Source organism: Heterocephalus glaber, unplaced genomic scaffold (genome assembly GCF_053883595.1).
Source record: "Heterocephalus glaber isolate CG9 unplaced genomic scaffold, H.glaber_assembly_v1.0 deba00001442, whole genome shotgun sequence".
NCBI lineage: Eukaryota > Metazoa > Chordata > Mammalia > Rodentia > Bathyergidae > Heterocephalus > Heterocephalus glaber.
Window position 1 is genome coordinate 11,911,489 of NW_028258296.1, and position 21,458 is coordinate 11,932,946.

The following is a 21,458-nucleotide window of genomic DNA, read 5'->3' on the forward strand; positions in this document are numbered from 1 at the left end:
TGACAAGGAGCTAAATTCACATTCTCTGAAGTGAATACAGTAAAAGTGATTAGAATATATCCATTATAATTTAAGGGAATTTAGGTGGTGATTTGGGATTAAATAATGCCTTAATTTTATTGTCTCAAGTTAGCAATGATAAAATCACTAATGCATGTACACTACATACATACCAGAAAATCTTCAGGAATAAAAATATTAATCTTTTAAAATCATCCTATATTTTTCTTCAGTTCGGCCAGAGTTTACCGATACTTTAGCAATCAAACAGGGATGGCATCCCATTCTTGAAAAAATATCTGTGGAAAAACCAGTTGCTAATAATACCTATATAACAGAAGGCAGTAATTTTTTGATCATAACTGGACCAAATATGAGTGGGAAATCCACATATTTAAAGCAGATTGCTCTTTGTCAAATTATGGCCCAGATTGGTAAGTTATGCTTTTACTTTATAGTTATCAACTCAGCTGCTTTTTCAAATTATTACTTTGTGCCAAGATTTTTCAGTCTAAGTACCTAAGAAAAGTTTGAAGTAGATTCTCTTATTTTAAGGTATAATAATGTATCTATTATATAGACCATATCTTTTACTAGTGATAGTACTAAAGCTCCATTCAATTTGGATTGCATTTCCAAATTGCAATAGTGTAATATTATTTTGGAATATTATGGAATTAGAAACTTCCTCACTGTAACTATTATTGTTATATCAGTTGTTAACATGCTGAATAACATAATTATTTCAGGTTTAAAAATGATCTTTGTTGTGAAAAAATGAAATAAGTAAGATAAGTCACTGCCTTTAATAACCCTTGTAAGATTTCCTCAAAATTATAATTTTAGGCAGAGAAACTTCTCTTAACTTGAGGGGTACCAGTAACAATTGGGGTATTACATGTACTTACAGTATCTGCCTACACACATGTAAAAGGCTATCATTGGCCCAACATTGTCACACATTACTTGATGTCAAAGCATAATTTAACTCCTATCCCTGCAAACTGCGTTTCCTTCAGTACACTATGAATCAAAAATGAGATTCTTGGCCCTGACACAGTGGCTGTTAACCGAGGGTAGTTTGGATTTCTCACCCTTCAGCCCTAGGAACTTGACAATATCTGGAAACACTTTTGGTCGTCACAACTGAGGGAGATGAGCCTAAGAGTGCTGCTAAACATCCTACAATGCATGAGACAGCTTCCTTCTCTCTCCCTTCCCCAATTCACCAGTGTGTGAGAAAGATCAATGAGCCCGTATTGTTAGTAGAGTCATGGGTGAGCAACCCTGGTCTAATGTTATGGATTACAAGGAAACATAGCAACAATATTTGTAATACAGAGCAAAGTTTCCCTTAGTTCTGGGCAAGAAATCAGAAATCAGAGAATAAATGAATGAAGATTAAGTATCTTATTGAATTTAGATTTTTTTTAGAATTAAGAGGACATCTTAGCTACTTTTCTTTTCTTTATAAGAACCGTCTGGTTCATGTATGACCTAATACTACTGTTTCTATTTGAGTAGCTATAAGGAGCTCTGTCTTTTAAAACATAGGCTGTTCAATGTGTAGAAACCATTCATGATATTGAATTGAAATCTGACTTTCCATAACTCATACTTATTAGTACCAATTATTTCCTTCTCTGTATCACAGAATAACCTAATCTTTCTTTCTGATAGCACCTCTTCAAATATTTGAAGATAATTATTCTGCTTCTCTTGTCACTGCCCATTTTAAACCTCTGAAACACCTTAAAATATATATAATATCTCATAAGGTCTTAGAGCTAAGGAAACAGTGGGACTTGAAGGGCATTGAAGTTAACAGTGTAGACTTTTGGAGGTAAATCTGCATTGTCTAGTTGTTAGCTGTATAATCTTAGGCAAATTACTTATCCTCCTTAAGCCTTAGTTTTCCTATCTGCAAATTAAGATGACGGTACTACCTATTTTTAAGAATTGTTATCAGGACAGAGATGATGTATATAATATGCTATGGGTTGAAATATAACATGCTATGAGAAAGGAGAGAACTTTCCAGAAAGATGTAATATTGTGTCCTAAACCATAGGAAAAACAACAAATAGTCCGGAGGCTTTGTAGTTCTTTTGCATTGTTAAGCAAAGAGAAACTGATTAACCATGAGAAGTGGCAGAATAGCTGCAGAAACCAATAGAAATTATATCATGAAGGGTCTTAAATACTTAACTGAGGGAACTGAACTTTATCTAGCAATCTATACAGAGATATTGAGGAAATTTAGCAAGAAAGTGTCATGATCAGATTTCACTTAGATTACTCTTGTTGGTTATAGACTAGAAGCAAAACCCCAGCCAGAATCCTTTGAACACAAAGTGTGATAGAAAGATATGGTTAAAGTTTAAATTCAAAAAATTATCACAGTAAAAGATACATTGCCATTAGTCTGCCTCAAAATTCTCCTGTTCACTTTGAACATACTTAGACCATTGTTCTTGCCACTTTCTGAAGCAGTTCATGAAATCCTCTTTCATAAGTGCCTTCAGTTGCACTGTTGTAGCTGCCTTAGTGTCCTGAGTTGATTGAAAGCATTTACCTTTCATCATTTTGACTCTGAGGCAGACCCACAAGTCACATGGTGACACATCTGATGAATAAGGTGAATGAGGACACATTTAATATATTTTGCAGCTTGTCTTTCTGCAGCATTCATGGTATTTTTGATCGCATCTCATAAAGATTTATGAAAGAGGACTTCCAGAAGTAAGTGTGTTTGAAGCAAAGGAGAGTTATTTTGAAGGAGATAACAGTAATGTTTTAATTCAGCATATATTTTGATCATCTCTTGTAGATAAGAAGTGTGGAAGATCTTTTTGGTGGCGGCTAAGAGAGAGGAGATAATACAAACATACCAATTAATAATATATGCAGTATTTTCTGTCACTTTCACATTTATTTTTTCCTTTTAATATTTCTGAAAATCCTGTAAGAAAGTTCTGTTTATGATATCAATAAGTTTTGTTCTCTGAGAACTGAGTTCATGTATGTTTTACTTACCCCAACACATAATAAACCTTTAATAAATATTACATGTCTATATTATGAGGAAGGTCAGGCTCAAAGACTTTCCGACAATCACTCAGTGTTAGTTCTTTGCCTTAGTCTACCCCACTTGCCAGAATAATCCTGACAATTTACTATGCCAGCACTGTTTTCTGTACCTTGCATATATTACTATACATGTATTGCTGATTCATACTCATAAAAATTAATGTCTTACTCTTACATCCATATTGTAGATCAGTAAAGCATTGAGAAATAATTACTCATTATTATTGTCAATGATCATGTAGCTTGCAATGGGAAGCACCAGGATTCAAACCCAGGCAATCTGACTCTAGAATCTTTGCTCTAAATTAACAAACTGTCCATACTTCAGAATATTAAAAAGGTAGCAAGTCATTTCTGGTATACAGTATTGGAGAAATAGTTTTGTGCCAGATACTTCTGATTCAAATTCTGGCTCTGTGAATTGCTTCATTATTTATTTTTAGCAAACATTTATCATGTGATTGTGATATATCAGAAGCTGCTTTAAGTTTGTAATCCCTGATTTTAAGAAAATTTAAAAAATAGAATAGCACAGAAGAATTACATCTTACTTGTTTTATTATTCTGAGCCTCCACATGTTCATTGGTAAAATAAGAATTTTAGCAATTTAAGTGGATTATTTTTGAGAATCAGAGAAAATGATTATAAAAATGTCTAAGTATAGGAAAAGTAGGTACAATCATTATAATTACTATTATTATTACTGTTACTTTTGTTAGTCTGACTTTTGGTTTCTTTTCATGCTAATTTTTATTCCTTAGAGCTGGGCTCTATTCTTCATTCTTCCCTTTGTTTTAAATCTCAGAGTAATTTGGCTGTTTCTTTGCTCCAATTATTTAACCATTTTTAATATGCAGAGTTTTATGATACTTTTTTCTTGTTCAACTGTTGTACTATATATTTTATCATTTTATGATATGAGAATGCCTTTTATATCTCATTATGTAGAGAGATGGATACATTAATCAGATTGATTTGTTTTCAAAAGATGAATATTTTAAGTTAGCGTAAGAGCTTCTCCGGTAAAAACAGCCTTGTGGATGAAAATTTATCTTTTGTATTTTGATTAAATGCTTTACTTTTATTGTGCTTTTGGATATTTTTGCGTATTTGTAATAACATATTTTCTAGTATGTCTTTCTATAATATTTTATCAATTGAGCTAATAGCATTCCTACAAATTGTCATATTTTATAAGCTTTATTCCCTTCAAAATTTATTTTGAATGTTATTATTTATCATTTAAGAATATCATTTAAAATTTGTATTACATTTAAAATAATCTATTTCTGATGTAAACACTATCTTATTTGAACTTCCAAATGACTTTGTACAGTAGGTAGGACAACAGTTCTCATTTTAGCAATGAGAAAGATGAGACTGAGAGAGTGTAAGTGATGTTCAAGGTTATGGAATTAGTGGTAGAGGTGAGGCCACATTTTAACTCCATATCCATTGCTCTTTCCAACCACACAATTTGAGTAACTAAACTATGAAGTGCAAAATGTTGTTAATACCTATTTTTTAAAAGTATTTCAGTTTATTTTGAGTTTATATTTTACAGGATCCTATGTTCCAGCAGAATATTCTTCCTTTAGAATTGCTGAACAGATTTTTACAAGAATCAGCACTGATGATGATATTGAAACAAATTCATCAACATTTATGAAGGAAATGAAAGAGGTACACAAAATTTTTCTTATGCCAACATTAAAATTTTACATTAATGGTCAATTATCGTGTAAGAACGTTTCTATGTATTAAAACTTGCTGATGAGCTTATACTCCTTCTGAGAGCCAGAGGGCAGTCAAAGACAGCTTCCTGATTTCTGTCTTAGGTGGAAATGGTGGTGAATATTTTATGAAAAATATAATTTTAAAAAGGAAAAACTAGTGTTATTGAATGATAGAAGTGTGCTTACATGTTTTTATATGGAATATTTAAAAGGCTTTTCAGAAAACAATGATGTATTCAGTACCATTTTGCATTGTATCTATTGTCACTCTTAGGCTTGTTTTTAAAATAAAAGATAACTATTAGAAATCTTTAAAAAACCATTCTCATTTTTTGTCTTTAGAAGTTTCACTTTTTTTACCAGAATATATGTCTTTCCCTATTTCTGATCTCAGAAAACATCGAGTAGGCTTGAGGGCTAAAGGAATTAAGTATGGCTCTCGGAACAACTGTATTAAATAGGAATTATTGGGCTATTGTACAGTTGAGTAATTTTCTGCAACTAGAAAGAAGATGCATAAAATTATTTGTCACACAATTTATAAAATTAGTATTGTGAGTGTCTCTGTGGGAATAGAGCAATACTTGAGATACATTTTTAAATGATTCTAGCATTTAAGAAGCTTGGTCCTAGAGAAAGGTTAAGTGTTTATTAAAGTTACTATTGTGTTAGAATATAATACGGGTGGAATTCTATGTTTTATTTTTAAGAGTAGGAAAAATTTATTGAGAGAAACATAGCTTCTGTCTAAGAGAGACAGAATGGGTACTGGAAAATGGGTTGCCTCTGGAATTCTATCTTTTGAGAAAGGAGTTAATATTCTTTAGGGAGGAAGGAGCATTTATGTTAATTTAATTCTTAGTCTTTGTGGTTATGGACTTAAATTTATTTGGTAAACAAAGAATTACTAAGACATGGATACTTAAATTTTCTTTCTTTCTTCATTGGCTATAGAAGTGGTAGTAAATGTGATAGTAAATTTGTAAAATGGTTTTGAGTATTTTCATGATAGTGATTTGTGGAGGAGAAAATGACCATCTTTTGCTTTATTTAAACATTTAACACACTGCTTTGTTTTATTTCACTATATCTAAAACATCAATAATTTAGATAATGATTATTTACTCTTTGTTGTCTCATATACATGCGCATGTGTCTATAGCCTTTATTCTTTCAGAATTATTAGTAATGAGATTCTGAGAAAGAAAGGCAGTGAGTTATTTTCTGCTCAGCAGGATTTCTCTATTAAAATACATTTCAGATGAACTAATGAAGAGACTGAGTTTCTCCTCAGTTTTTTCTATGAAGTGACAGCTGTTTGGTTATAATGAATAATAGTAAAATTATATTTTTCAGATAGCATACATTCTGCATAATGCCAATCACAAATCACTCATATTAATTGATGAACTTGGCAGAGGTACTAATACAGAAGAAGGCATTGGCATTTGTTATGCTGTTTGTGAATATCTGCTGAGCTTAAAGGTATGCATCCCCATTTATTTTAAGTGGATTAAATTTTAGTCCTCTTTTGATGTATAACATATATATTTATCATGTTGTATCTTCCAGGCACCAAAATAGCTTTTAAAACAATTTTAGATAGGAAATGCATAGTATTTCTATTTTTGGTACTGTAGTTCTCATTGAAGTTGAAATAATACGGCAGCCATGACATAGATAAGGAAAGAGAAAATCAAGAAATACAAATGTAAACATTGGTTGGCTTTAATTAATCAAATTAAATAGCAAAATATGAAGGGATTTTAATAACTTCCCATATATAATAATGTCTATGATGTCACAACATGAATTAAAGCTCTAGGCATCTTAGATAGCTTTGAAACAAGTCTATTCTACATACTTGAAATTTTATTACTTTAAAGAAAACAGTTTTTCACAAAACAATTATATAAAACAATGATTTTTTGCTCTATTTTTAAACTAATTTGTAAGATGATCTTTTCAGATCACTCAGAATACATATACATATGAAAAAGAGATATTTTTTCATATTTAAAATACCTTAAAATGTCTAAGGTGGAGCTATTTACCTTAAGTGATAGTTTGCAATGATTCATTATATAGAATGAGAAAAAATATTTTATACTTAAAGAAAAATATGTGATTAATAATAAATAATGTTAGCAAATAATGTTAGTTTTTGTGATTTTTGAATGTCAGTTTCTCATTTACATAAGATGCTGCACTACTTAAGACTGAAAGCTAATTTGTATCTAGGATTATTAATTTTATGTGTCAATATGATCAGACCATTGAGTACCCAGGCATTTGATCAAACATTTATCTGGATCTGTCTGTCAGACTGTTTCTGGAAGAAAAAACAGTTGAATTATGTGAGGAGGCTTTAGCCAACATATGAAAAGCCTAAACAGAACAACAAGTGTAATTCTCCAGAGTAAGAAGGAACTTCCTGCCTGACTGCCTTTAATGTGCAAAGTTGGTTCATTTCTACCCTCAGAATCAAACTGAAACATCAACCCTTTCAAGTGCTCAAGACTGTTGGCATTCTGGACTAGAATACATCAAATACATCATCACACTCCTGGATGTAGATCTTGGAAGTTATCAGCCTCCATAATTATAAGCCAATTCCTTACAATGAATCTCTATGCATAAACACTATTGATTCTCTTTCTCTGGAGAACCCCAAACGCAGATTTTGGTTCTGGAGGGATTTGACAATAAAGACACAAAATATTATTGAGTACTTTTAGCCATTTATAAGCAAAGATCCAGGGTGACTAATTACGACACTTTTGAACATTTTTTGGCAAACTAATGAATGAGATTGGCTAGTTGCTCCTAATGTCACTAGACAAAACAGAAAAAGAAAAAGTTGACCCCAAGAATTTGTTATTCCTAGCTTATTGCTACATAAATGACCCCCAAACTTCTGTATGTGCTCTGGAGACTCTTATCTCCCATAGCCACAAGGCTAAAATTGCATAGAATGAAATTCAGACTCTTATCCTGTGACTGCCTAAATTATAGCATAAATTGAACTTTTAGTATTGTAGATTGTCCACTGTTAAAGTGAGGATACTAGTTGGGAAGGTATGGGACACTGAAAGTTGTAATGGGGATATTTCGGAAAACTTTGATAATGCCTCTAATTTCTGATGTTTCCTTTGCCCATACAAAATATCTCTCCATTCCTGATGGAAGTACCTCCTCATGCAGTCTGAGGGAATTGACCTAATATTACCTGAGGGAACTCTAATGATTTTCTCCAAAGTAGCTTCAATGCAAAAACTGCTAAGTCTCCTGAAGACTCACTCCTACCACTCCTCTTTGCTTCTTTCTAGATGTATATTGAAAGTCAAGACCTAGCAAGTCCTAAAGATGAGGTATAAACTGTGATTCATGAGGAGGTACATTATACTCCAAAAGAACTATTTGAATTTTCTAGTTTTCTTAGTGATATGAAGAGGAGCCTCATTATTATTTATTCTGTATTTAGTTTTTGTTTTGATTTTTTCAGTTCTTATTTTTTTATAAGTACACATTTGCATTACATAATGATTACATTCCTCAAATAACTAAAACTAGAAATTCCATTTGACCCAGCTATTCATCTTTTAGGTATCTTCTTGACTTTTCTAGTTTATACAGATAGAAATTCAAGGAACAGGTATGGGCATGGATATTAAGAATGTATAATAATGGTGGAAAAAACATAAAATTGAGTCATGTGAATTTATGTGTCTTCATTACTTTTCTCATTACTGAGACAGAATACTCAACAGCCAAAGTTAAAGGAAGAAAGGTTTATTTAGCTCACAATCTGTAGAGATTTCATTTCATAGTTGGCTGGCTCCAAGGGAGAGTGACATTGCAGAGGAGAAACAGTTTATGGTGGGCAGAAGGCAGCAGAGTAGTGAAGAAACAAAGTAGCAGGCAGCAAGTGACAAGTGACAAGCAATGACAACAGCAGGCCTCCTTCTGTCTCTTATATTTTATCCAGGCTACTCGCCCTTAGGGTGAGCAGCACTTACATCCTTAATCCTAGCATCACACCATTGACCAATCCCAGAATCACATCCTTGATCCTAGCATCCCACAGCCTAAATCCAGACACCTCTGAAAAGCCCCACCTATGACTGACCACATCAGGCTTTGGGGGGACATCTAGATACAAGCCGTAACCTTATTGATATGGACTCACTAAATAGAGTTTGTATTTAATGTTGCAACTCAAGAGAGTTAGAAAGGGCTCTAACAGTTTGCTTCGTTGATTGACTGAAACAAACCAACAGGTGGTCCATTATGAGTGAGTTTGAAATACTGGAAGGGCTTTGGTTTAATGTTGAGAAAGAGATTCAAAACTTAGGAAGATTGGAATGTTAAAGTAGATTTGTCATTTGATATCTATTTACCCATTCTGGGTGACCCCAAATACTTTGTACCATGAATGGGAAGTGAATGTATAAGGAGAGCCCTGCCATCCTTGAAAGCTCTATTATTTCTTTTCTCTGTAGGCCAGACCTTACAGTGTGAACTGTGGTCTCTGAATTGGGAAACCTAAATGTAACAGGAATAATTGGATTCAAGGGTGGTAGAGACCAAGTAGTGACACTTAACCACCAAAGGTGAATAAAGTTACTGTATGGACAGCAGAGTCAGAGCAACAACCAGAATAGTCTGACTTGCCCAGATTTATGGCACTGTCTAGTTAATCATGGAGTCTTTAAAAATGAAATAAATAGGAACCCTACTAAGTTATTATTTGGTCTACATAAACAGAGAAGTTCTATGTCAAGTAAACAAAAGTCTAACCTGAATAAAAACAACTATAACCACTCAATAAACTTTCTCTTGAGTCAGATTATAGACCCAGAGTCCCTTGAATGAAGGAGAATATGGGTCCTCTTGAGGAAGGACCCTGGTATGTAACCAAAACTTTTTACAATCATCTCTCAGCATCTGTAGGGTACTGGTTCTAAGAAGCCTCAAGAATACCAAAATCTTGGGCCTGGGATTCAGCTCAGTGGCACCACACCTGCCTCGCAAGCGAAAGGTCCTGAGTTCGATCCCCAGTACCAAAAAAAAGAATACCCAAATCTACAAATACTCAAGTCCCTTATATAGAAGTGTCATATTTGCATGTACCATATCTCTAGATTATGCACAATACTTAATATGGCATAATGCTATGTAAATATTTGCTATTTTGTATTGTTTAGGGAATTATGATAAGAAAAGTCTGTACATGTCTAATACACATCCAGCTTTTTCTCGTGTGTTTTCTATCTGTGGTAGGTTGAATACATGGATGTGGGACCTGCAGCTATGGAAGGACAACTACTGTTACTCTTTCTCCTAGCCTTCCCCAAAGTGACCCATAGCCTTTACCAGGGCAACTTTATACTGGAGAAAGGAAATAAAATCAGATTTAAAAGAACTGCTACAGTCTGAACTGACACTCATTCAAGGAGACTCAAACTATCACTGAGTCAGAGTAGGGAGCTAGGGCAGTCAGGGGATCAATGGAATTTTAGCTCAAGTCTATCTCTTAGTGGGCCCAGTGTGCCCCCCAGAACATCCTGTGGTTATTTCTCCAGTCCCAGAATGTATAATTAGAATAGATGTGGCTTAACAGCTGGAAAAATTTTCCCAACCTGTGGATTGATGGGAATTATGGTGGAAAAGGCCAAATGGAAGCTAATAGAATTGCTTCATGCTGTGTTTGGTAAGTGTCCCCCAAAGGGCCCCATGTCCCCAGCTCATGGCACTATTGTAACACTGTGGGGTCTTTAAGAGGTAGGGCCTAGTGGAAGGAAGTTCATTGGGGTTGTGACCTTGAAGAAAATATTGGGACCCTGCCCCCACTTCCTTTCTCTTTACTTTCCACGCACTATGAGGGGAACAGCTTCCTCTGCCACACACTGTCAGCATAATGTACTGCCTTGCCACAGGCCCAAAACCATGGGCCACTGATCATTGGCTGAAACCTCTAAAACAGCTTAAAGAAACCTTTTCTTTTTATAAGAATAAACTTGGTTGCCTCGGGTATTGTATTATATAATGGAAAGCTGATTCCTTAGGGTGTCTGTTAGTGTTTTGGTCTGTGACTAAGGTCAGTGGAAACTAGAGCAGCCCAATCCAGGCAGGACTGTGAATGGCCAAGGATCTTCAGGATGAAAATTTGGGTCACACCACTAGGTAAAGAACTATGAACAGATAAAGTGCTTGCTGAAGCTGAAGGGTAACAGAACATGTAGTAGAAGCAGCCATAGCCACATTATCAGTTACAGAAATGAGGACTTCAATTATGATTCTTTCTTCTTTTTTGTTATAAATGTTTGTATATGTATTATATATTAAGTAAATATTTTTGTTTTCTTTTTGCTCATATTCTCTATCATGGAACTTAAGATGTATTGACTTTATATCATAGTACTCTAGTATTGCTAATGCTACTTTACATTATAGTTTTGTTTGTTTGTTTCTCTCTTTCTTTCTGTGCTGAAGATTGAACTCAGAGCCTTGTGTGTACTACAGTTGCATTCTACCACTAAGCTACATCTCTAGCCCTCACCATAATTTTTAAATTATGAGATATCAAAGAAAAAAATAAGCTTCACTCAAGGATTTTATCTCCTCTTTTGGGAAAGGGGCTAATGCATTCTTGGTAAAACTATGACCTTGTTATTGTCTTCATTTGGAGATTGAGTGGTGTAAAGAAATGTGTATAGGTGTGGATCTGACAGAAGTGGACTTGTTATGTATCAACTTGCCTGGGCCACAGGTGCTGGGGCATTTGGCTAAACATTCTTCTGGTGTGTTTGTGAAGGTGTTTCTGGGAGAGATTAACATTTGAAGTGTTGACTGAGAAAAGCAGATGGCTCTTCCCATTGTGGGTAAGTTTCATCTAACAAACTGAAAGCCTAAACAGACTGACTCTTCCAGAGTCAATAGACACTCCTGTCTGACTGCCTTCAATCTGGAAGTTGGGTTCTTTCCTGCTTTCAGACTGGAAAATCTGCTCATCTGCTCTTTCTAGACCTGAAGCCTGCTGTCATTCACACTAGAATTATGTCATTGATTCTCCTGATCTTCAGCTCACAAACTGCAGATCTTAAAACTTGTCAGCTTTTATGGTTATGAGCCAACTTCTTATAAGTTTGTTTATACAGATGCGCGCGCGCACACACACACACACACACCCACACATTCTTTTTCTTTGGAGAACTCAAATAGTATATAATATTTCATCTCTGGTATGATACAATAGCTAACAATAATGGTTTTCGTGAATATCTTTTTTGTAGTATAAATAATACAGTAATAAATATCCAATATTGCTACTTTTAAGGATCTTGAAGTTTACTATTTTTCTAACCTAGTGTCCTTAGATGTCAACACAATACTTGCAATGTATAGACACTGAGTAACTATTTGTTAAATGGAACTAATATGAAATAGGAGTTCAAAATTTGGTTTGATACATAATTTGGGAGGCCACTACTGTGATTGAATGTGGTCCCTGGCCTCTACATAGTTCACTCCAGAGAGCAAGAATTGCCAGTCTTGTTCTTCTTATCGACTTGACCTTGTGACAACTCACTCCATGAGACGGGCATTAATTCCTTCCAGGAGCCCCCCCGCCCCCCGCCCCGTGAGCTAATCACCTCCCAGTAAGCCCCATCTCTTAAAGATTCATTATGTCTCAACAGTGCCACACTGAGGACCAAGCTTCCAACAGTTCGTCCATGGAAAACATGCTCAAACCATATCCAAGCCCTAGCAAGAAGATAGTTGAGAATTTTCATTTTTCTGTCATGTATATAACACCTTTCTTGCCTTTGCTTCTAGTCTTCTATGTTGAGCTATTTTGCCAGGAAAATATCTTCGTTTTATTGTCTTAATATTTAACTAACAATTATCCATTGATTTAGTTTCTCATTGGTAATGTCGTAAAACATCATATCTCTGTTTTCTTTAGTAACAGTAAAACTTTGGTGAACTTTGCCCTGACTTCGACCCCCAGTACCATCAAGTGAATAAATAAATGATAGAAAACAAACAGAACTCTCCCACAACTTTGGGAATTTCAAATACCTGATATAACCTGTTGATCACACTTTACAAAACTTCTTACAGGGAGGGAAATTACTTTCAAAGTGGCTTTAAAAAGTTGAAGGAAATATCAGGATTATGTTTATATGTGTGTGTGGAATACCTTTGCTAATAAATGACTGCCTCAGTTAACAGCTTTATATGTCTGATAAACTTGTTTCATATCTTAAGATATATTTCTTATGATTTACTTTTAGATTTATTCTTTCCTACAGTGTAAATTTGTAACTGTCCAAACGTAATCATATGTTACTTCATTACAATGAAATTTCAAAACACTTTAAAATGGATTGATCACGTTAGCCTCCAACTGTAGTTTTATTCCTATGTTTCTGCCAAGCTACTTGGAAAATTAAAGTTTTAGGTCTATATAATAGCTGAGATATAATTTTCTAGTTCATTTAAAAAGCACTAATATCCATTGTCTGTTTCATGTTCTAGGCATTTACACTGTTTGCTACACATTTCCTGGAACTTTGTCATATCGATGTCCTGTATCCTAATGTAGAAAACATGCATTTTGAAGTTCAGCATGTAAAGAACACCTCAAGAAATAAAGAAGCAATTTTGTATACCTACAAACTTTCTAAGGGACTTACAGAAGAAAAAAATTATGGTATTGAATATAGAAATTATACGTATACCTTGGACCTGGGGCTGTAGCTTAGTGCTATATCACTTGCCTAAGCATGTGCAAAGCCTTGGATTTGATCCCCAGTGCCACAAAACAAAGGAATGTTGAAACACTACATGTTTTCCTAAGACAAACTTTCTTCTCCCCTATATTGCCATCAATCTAAGGAACTCTCATTTTTTCTATATATATATATGTGTGTGTGTGTGTGTGTGTATGTATATATGTATATTCTCAGACTATATTTTCTTGTCAAACTCACATTTTATAAACATATATGTTGGTGCCTGAATCCATTCAAAGTATTTTCGTTTTATAGTCATTTTGACCTTAGGGAAGAGACAGAAGTCACATGGTGCCAGATCTGGTGAATAAGGTGGAAAAAGACATACCGTAATATTTTTGTTAGAAATTTCCATGAAACATTTGATCAACAAAGGGTGACCAAAACATACGCTGAATGTTTAAATTTTTAAATATCTTACAGTTAAAGCCACCATGCCATTAATTCCCCTTAAATATTCAAAATATTCCCCTTGCTTCAAACACACTTACCTATCATTCTTGGTAATGTGTCTTTTACTGCAACAGTTTTTAAAACTTATCATTCACCAAATCTTTTTATCACCCCCCATGTTGGTAAATACTATATAAACTGTTGACACTCGGCAGAAAGCCTATATGGCATTTATACAATAAAATTAAATTCCAAAAATGCGAGAATAATTGCTGATACTTTGAATTTGCATAAAGATTAGTCATCTACCATTGTATCTTCTGAGAAATCCCAGGCTCATTGATCTGCTAGACAGAGAATGTTCAGCTGTAGGGCTACTTCTACGACTATACATTCTTCTCCCCTGAAAACTAGCACAGTAAACCCCTCTACCTTCCATTAACCAGTTGTATTTGCAATTGAAATTTTAATGTCATTTTACCTAACTGTCTTTCTTTCTTTCTTTCTTTCTTTCTTTCTTTCTTTCTTTCTTTCTTTCTTTCTTTCTTTCAACTCAGGTATTTTGAGAGGTAATTTGCCTTCTATGTTTTAGACATGTAATGAAATCTAATATTTGGTAAGTTTTCGAAAACGTAATTTTAAAAATTATTGAATTGTTTAGAAATGCTTATAGAAGGGAAATTCAAATCTATGAAGATTAATATTTGTTGAAACAAACAAAAAACTAGCAATAACAATATTGAAATTTTTAAAATATGATTTTAGGATTAAAAGCTGCAGAGGTGTCATCACTTCCACTGTCAATTGTCTTGGATGCCAAAGAAATCACAACTCAAATTACAAGACAAATTTTGGTAAAAACTTTTTAGTAAGAATTGTTTTAAAGGGGCCGGGGATTTAGCTCAGTGGTTCTGATACCTGCCTCACAAGCACAAGGTCCAGAGTTCGATCCCCAGTACCAAAAAACAAAAAACAACAACAAAAAAAGAATTGTTTTAAAATTAAATTACCTTCAGTGAACATTTTATGAAGTTTGATCTAAATATAATAATTTATAAACCTAATTCCTAATTTATATAGGCAAAGAAATCCCTTTTACATTTTAAAACTTTTTTTGGCTTGGTCTATTATAACTCTTCCTAGCAAGACAGCTAATAAGATAGGAGTTAAAAGTTAAATTCAATTTCCTACAGTAATTCTTGATAACTATTTTTAAAATGAGAAAACAAATGTATTTAAAATAGGCATTTTCTGGGTGTGGTGATGTACACCTCTAATCCCAGCAATTGGGAGTCTGAGGCAGGAGAGTTGCTGTGAGTTCAAGGTCGGACTGGGCTACATAGTGAGTTCAAGGACTGCAAAAACAAAACAAAACAATAAATAAAATGGGCATTAAAATAATAATCTCTATGCACAACATAATGCATAGTTTTTTGGGGTTTTTTAATAGTTGTCCAGGCTCTTCTTTCCATTATCATTTGGAACCCTCATATCTCTTCATGAAGTAGTTAGGTCTTTCTAGTAAATAGTAACTAATAAAACTGATATTTTTATTCTCATGTTTACCAGTTCACAGACATTAAGTGATTTGCTAGGAAGTCATGGGCCCAGCCTGAAATCATATCTCTTGATTCAAAATTTGGAAATCTTTTTTCTAAATTAGGTTACTTTATAGTGTTTTAAAAATCCAGTGTATTTAGTAAACTGAGGTAGGTACAATATGAAATTTTCTTCAGTAATAGTCTTTTTCCTCCTTTGTTTTCCTGGACTGTCTATGTGACTTCTCATGCATAACACCAATTTGAATCCCTTCTTCAGCAATTTTGACAGTGCTCGTCTTCAAAGTACTGCTCATTACCTAATTCTTCAGATTTCATCTTGCCAAATTCCAATTATAGGGCACCTCTCCACTAGTCTCCTAGGCTTTGGCTTTCCTAATGTTGTTAAAAAAATATTCAAAACAAGCTAATTTTAATCTGCTATGAATTCATAAATTCTCACTTTAGATGAATTATTTTTTGTACCGGGAATTGAACTCGAAACCTTGCGCTTGCAAGGCAGGTGGTGGAACCACTGAACGAAATCCCTGACCCTTTGGATGAATATTTTATTGGATAATTGTTTCTCTTCTCATTGATCTCTATGTCTATTTTATAGCATCTCTTTCTTTCAAAACATTTCCACTCTTTCTGCCCTAATTCTCTAGATAGTTTACTATACTTTTTAAGAAACTTGAAATTATCTCAATGAGTCCTTTTGCAGAATTCCTGCAGAATTTTGTTTGGCAAATTTCTGTTTCCCATCTTTCCTCCCTCCTATCTTAGGGCAAGAAATTGCTTTTTCAGTCATTTTAAGGTTAACTTCTTTCATTTTCCATTAAGACATTATTTCTCAGTTTCCTTCTTTTCTTTTTCTTCCTTATTTTCTTCACTGGATTTTCCTTTTTCTATGAATATGCTTATGTTTTTTCCCCAATAAATCTTTCTTTTTTGCACCTTACTTTTTAAACTGTTATCCTATTGCTGTCTTTACTGTAAATGTAAAGCTGATCTGTACTTGCCTATTCCATTACCCACTTGCAAACTTAATCTTGTCATCCCCCACTGAAACTTTTCTTCTTAGATCCCAACTAGTCAAAAGCTCTTGTAGCCCCCTTGCCCCTTTTTTTCTCATTTCTCATTTTCCCTAAGCTGTGGCACTGGATGTTCCGATTCTTTCCCCTTGCTTAATTCTGCCCTGTTTTGTCTGCTCAGGAATTATTCTTTCCTGGAATTTATCTTCCTACCTCATTGATTTTTTTTCTTCTTTCCCATCTTTACCAGTGCCTTTTCTTTTTCCACTCACTACATATAAGTGTTTCTAAGATGTTTACCCTTGTTTCCTTTTTTTAAAATCTGTGGTCTTGATGTTCTCATTCTTTTCATGACTTCCATTGTCTTTTTTTCCCTGAACTCTCCATATTTCTCCTTGACATCTTACTCTTTTTTTTAGGTCAAAAACTGAATTTTCATTCTCTGAAAAAGCCTTCTAACTCTTCATTTTTAAGTCTCCAAGTGACTCATCAGAGTCATCTATATATACTTTCATTTAATCCCCTCTCATTAGTGCTACACAGTAAGTTTTCTCTCTTTTCCAGTCCCTCCTACAGACTTCTATCAGACTGTTCCCAATATATAGTTCTTGCTGTTTGCCTACTTAGGACAAATAAGTGTTGAAATCTTTAACATAGTGTTAAAAGTCTTCTATAATTATTTTTTGAACTATAGTTTTAGAGCTACCTACATTAGAATCACCTAGGATACTGAACCATCCTATATTTTCGAAGTTCTGTTGTGGCTCAGAATTTGTGTTTTTCCCAATTCTCAGATGACTCTAACATTAGTTAATTTTTGCTTGATGATCACCTCTACGTCACTCCAACCTTATATCACATCACTTAAGTTTTGCATAATTTACATTTCTGTTACATTTAACTGTCATTTTATCATTTCAACCTGATTGTGTACCAGGCTCTCTAATATGTGTCTTCTAATTGTTTTTCTTTTTCATCCAGAATACCCTTCCTTCTAGACTCTTCTATCCATTGGGTTTATTCCAAATACTCCATTTTATTCAAACCTTTCTTGATCTGTGCTGGAAGTGAGAGGCCCTCCTGTGTGCATTAATATCTCTCTTATGAGAGTTTTCATAAATACTGTAGTCAGTTGTTTATAAACAAACCATTTTGCCAGAAGATTGTAAACTCCTTGAGTTCTGTTACTATGTCAAGTATACAGTTTTCTATCCTCCAGAGACACATAAAAACACAAACTTGGTGGCCCAGCACATAGATAATAATAGATATTCAATAACTCTAATTGAAATAATGGTTAAATTGGTAATTGATAAATGTATCAAATAGGTGAAAGGTGAATATATGATAATGTTTGTCCACCTCAGGAAATCGTACTCATTTTTCCTACAGTGAAAATAGAAAAATATTCAGAATTGCTTGCTATTGAGAAAGAGTTGATGAGATTATATTTATGGGAAATTCACTAAGATTTTCCACCAATAGTGAAGGTTGAAAATTTTGTCCTCTATCTAGCTCAGACAAAGATATGAATTAAGAATTTTCCAACTGTATTCCTAATCATGATACTCTTCAAGAACTGCATATCTAAAGGCCTTCAACATTCCCATTTTACATATTATTTCATAGGTATCGTTAAGTATGGGTTGTTAAAATTAAAGGCATACTTTCAAATAGCTATTTATGTTTTTAGTTTTAAAATATATTTTACCCTTCAGACAGTATTTCCTCTTAGGCTCCAACAATTGCCACACACAAACCCTCTTTAGAGGTAAGCAGTTTTCAATTGATCCGTTCTGTCCACCAGTTTATCTGATAAGAAGTTAAAGTGGGAGATAACAGAGTAGTATCCTTGGGTGACATTTAAAATTATGATCACTGTGTGGCAACAAACTGTGCTGCTTTCTCACACCATTTTGAATGAAAGGTTTTTTTAAGAACCTATCTCTATTGGATTGTCTATTATTTTTGGTACAGTGTTGAGAAATTTGGTATTGTGATGTGGAATTTGGCCTATTCAGTGATTTTTTGTTTGCAAATAATTGATTTTAAGTTATGTCATAAAGTAGTAAGGGCTCATGAGGAATTTTATTCACACAAATATAATTTCTTCCAGTTGTATTTTTTGCTAGTTGGATTGAACTGGTTTATCTAAAGGGATTACTTAATCCTTGAGTCCCACATTTCTATAAAAGGAAATAGGATAGTGCCAAACTGTGATAAACATAAAAGTTACAGTATTTATTTTTAAATTTGCATATATTTTTAATAACAGCACAACCAAAGGAGTACCCCTGAGATGGAAAGACAGAGAGCTGTGTACCATCTAGCAACCAGACTTGTTCAAGCTGCTCGAAACTCTCGATTGGATCCAGACAGTTTACGAATGTATTTAAGTAAGCTCAAGAAGAAGTATGAAGAAGATCTTTCCAGGGCTGAAGAAGTTTCAGAAAAGACTGAAGAATAATAATTTACATCTTGTACTATTGAAATAATATATTTTAATATGAGGAAACTAGAATTTATCTCCTGAGAGCAAAAGACAATATTTTCTAAATTTTATATTTGAATTAAAAATTATATTAATATCAGTATTTTCATTTGTGTATATATCCTACATGAGAATATTTGTTATTATTACTTAATAAATAAGAACTATTTAAAGAAATATCTTTTGGGGTCGGGGATTTAGCTCAGTGGCACCACGCCTGCCTTGCAAGCGCAAGATCCTGAGTTCAATCCCTAGTACCAGGGGAAAAAAAAGTGTAGAAATATCTTTTGTTAGGAAAAAAAGTATAATGCACCACATTTTTGTCATTTATGACAGTTCACATTAACTCTTAAGTTTATTTATACTTAGAAGTTATAGTTCAAAATATTATTGTAAATACCTTAATTACCTTACTTTTACAGTCTGGAAACTTAGTTGAGGGATTTGTGTGTGTTTTATATTATCTTCTAAAGTAACAATATCCTATGATTCAAAAATTTCTGAATTATTTACCCCCAAATTCCAACACTGAATGGTTCTAAAGTTTGTTAGAGTAATCCTGGGCATTAAAAAATAACATATTCAGTGTGTTTCTAAAGGTTGAAAATAAAGAAATAGGTATTTTGTAATGCAGGCAGTAATCCTGGAAGACGGGGTCATCACCACCAACCCTTTCAGTTTTTCAGATACTGTATCTAGGAGATCAATTGTCTAACCCTTGACTTCCTCCTTTTTCTTAATTTTCATTTTTGTCTATTTTTATTAAGTAAACAAAGGCAGCAGAAAGACAACATTGATTTGATTTTTTGGCTCAGTTGTTGGTTCACAAGGAAGCATTTCATAGAGCTGTTTGTTTCATAGGCATGTGAATTATATCACTATTTCAGTTTAGTGTTTACTCAAGGTCATTCTTGCTTTGTAAATGGGCAAAACGAAGCAGAAGACCACCCGTTATTGGGTAACTGGAAAGAGCTTTTATTTTCTCAAACATCTTCTATAATTCCGTTTAGTAGGTGACTTACTTGCATAAACCTTACTCTTTTTTTTTTTTTTTTTTGGTACTGGGGATCGAACTCGGGTCCTTACGCTTGCGTAGCAGGCAGCGAAACCACTGAGCTAAATCCCCGGCCCCTATAAACCTTACTCTTTTCTTGGGCAACTAAGTATCTGGAATTTAGGATATACATTTGAACTATTTATTCAATAACTATAGTATTCAGAGTAATTTGGCCAACAAAATTATTCACAGACTGATTAATGTTAATTTTTGGTTAATATATGCATATTATATTTTACAACATTTAATGTTCATATTTATTGACTTAAACTCATTAGCATTGTACTATTAGTCACTAGATATATTGAAAAATTAGAATGGATATGACATACATGCTTTATGAAAAAGTAAATGTGTTTTACATTCAATATATGTTAAATGTCTTGTTAGAGTACTTGTATCCCTTATTGTTATGTTTTAGAAAGACAATATCACTGGAATATCACCATTAGGCACATTTTAATGCACAGCTTTTGCGATGAATTATACTTCATGTGTTGTTTTTAAAACCCACTAGATAACTGGGGTTGTGGCAAATTTCTAGAAGGCACTGATGAAGAATGAGTCGTGACATATTGGGAAATAAAAAGGAGAAAACAATATAAGGCAGAAGTGGAATAGGCAGTAGAAGAAAAGCAGGCAAGCAGAGACAGGTACCAAGTGTCAAATATGCTAACATTTCCCCAAATACTACATTAACTTCCATTTAGATTTAATCCCAGTGTTGGATTTCATTAGACTTTTAAGAGTTTTTCATCAATTAAAGCATTTTTTGCAAAAATTGCAGCCAACCAATTAATCCTTTTTATTTTATATTTGAGATTCTGAAATAAAAATAAGTTTATATCTTCTTAAAATTAAAGTACATTTTCTTAAACTTTTAAGTGTAGCAGAAACATACAAAAAAGCAAATCAAATAAAGACGTAATTATTATGTCATGAACAAAGGTGAACAGTAGGGAGAAAATCCATTCAATTTTAAAATCTGTTTACTTTTCATTTTTTTCTTTGCCTTTCTCTACTATTACAGATCATTATCTTATAATTCAGCCTCTCAACATGAATTCTGTAACGTCTTAGAAAACTTTTAAACTTTCTACTTCAAAGCTATTTTACTTCTACCTTTTGCTCACGGGATAAGATCCTACATGAAAGGCAGTCTGTTCATGTCTGGAAGTAAAGCATATGGAGATGGAAGAGAAAGGAAGCTTATTTTCATGCCTAGAATGTACAGTCATACCTTGGTACTGCATGCAAATTTTGACCCACTGCTAGTCATTCGTTTGGTACTTGACACACACGCTACAACTTGTCAGT

At 33.6% G+C, this 21,458-nt stretch overlaps 1 protein-coding gene across 7 annotated transcripts in view; it reads left to right on the plus strand.

Annotated features, from left to right (window-relative positions):
- The window catches only part of Msh4 (mutS homolog 4), a 69,973-nt gene extending 49,046 nt beyond the window's left edge, over nucleotides 1-20,927 (plus strand). For 2 of the 7 annotated variants that reach the window (XM_004841428.3, XM_021255523.2), the window contains 6 exons: nucleotides 234-434; nucleotides 4,656-4,774; nucleotides 6,184-6,312; nucleotides 13,372-13,546; nucleotides 14,787-14,875; nucleotides 18,869-20,927. In XM_004841428.3, coding sequence (XP_004841485.2) covers nucleotides 234-434; nucleotides 4,656-4,774; nucleotides 6,184-6,312; nucleotides 13,372-13,546; nucleotides 14,787-14,875; nucleotides 18,869-19,060 — 905 coding nt within the window. In that variant the 3' untranslated portion in view covers nucleotides 19,061-20,927. The other 5 variants (XR_015451930.1, XM_021255516.2, XM_021255521.2 and 2 more) reach the window with 5 other exon arrangements.
- The last annotated feature ends 531 nt before the right edge of the window (nucleotides 20,928-21,458 follow it).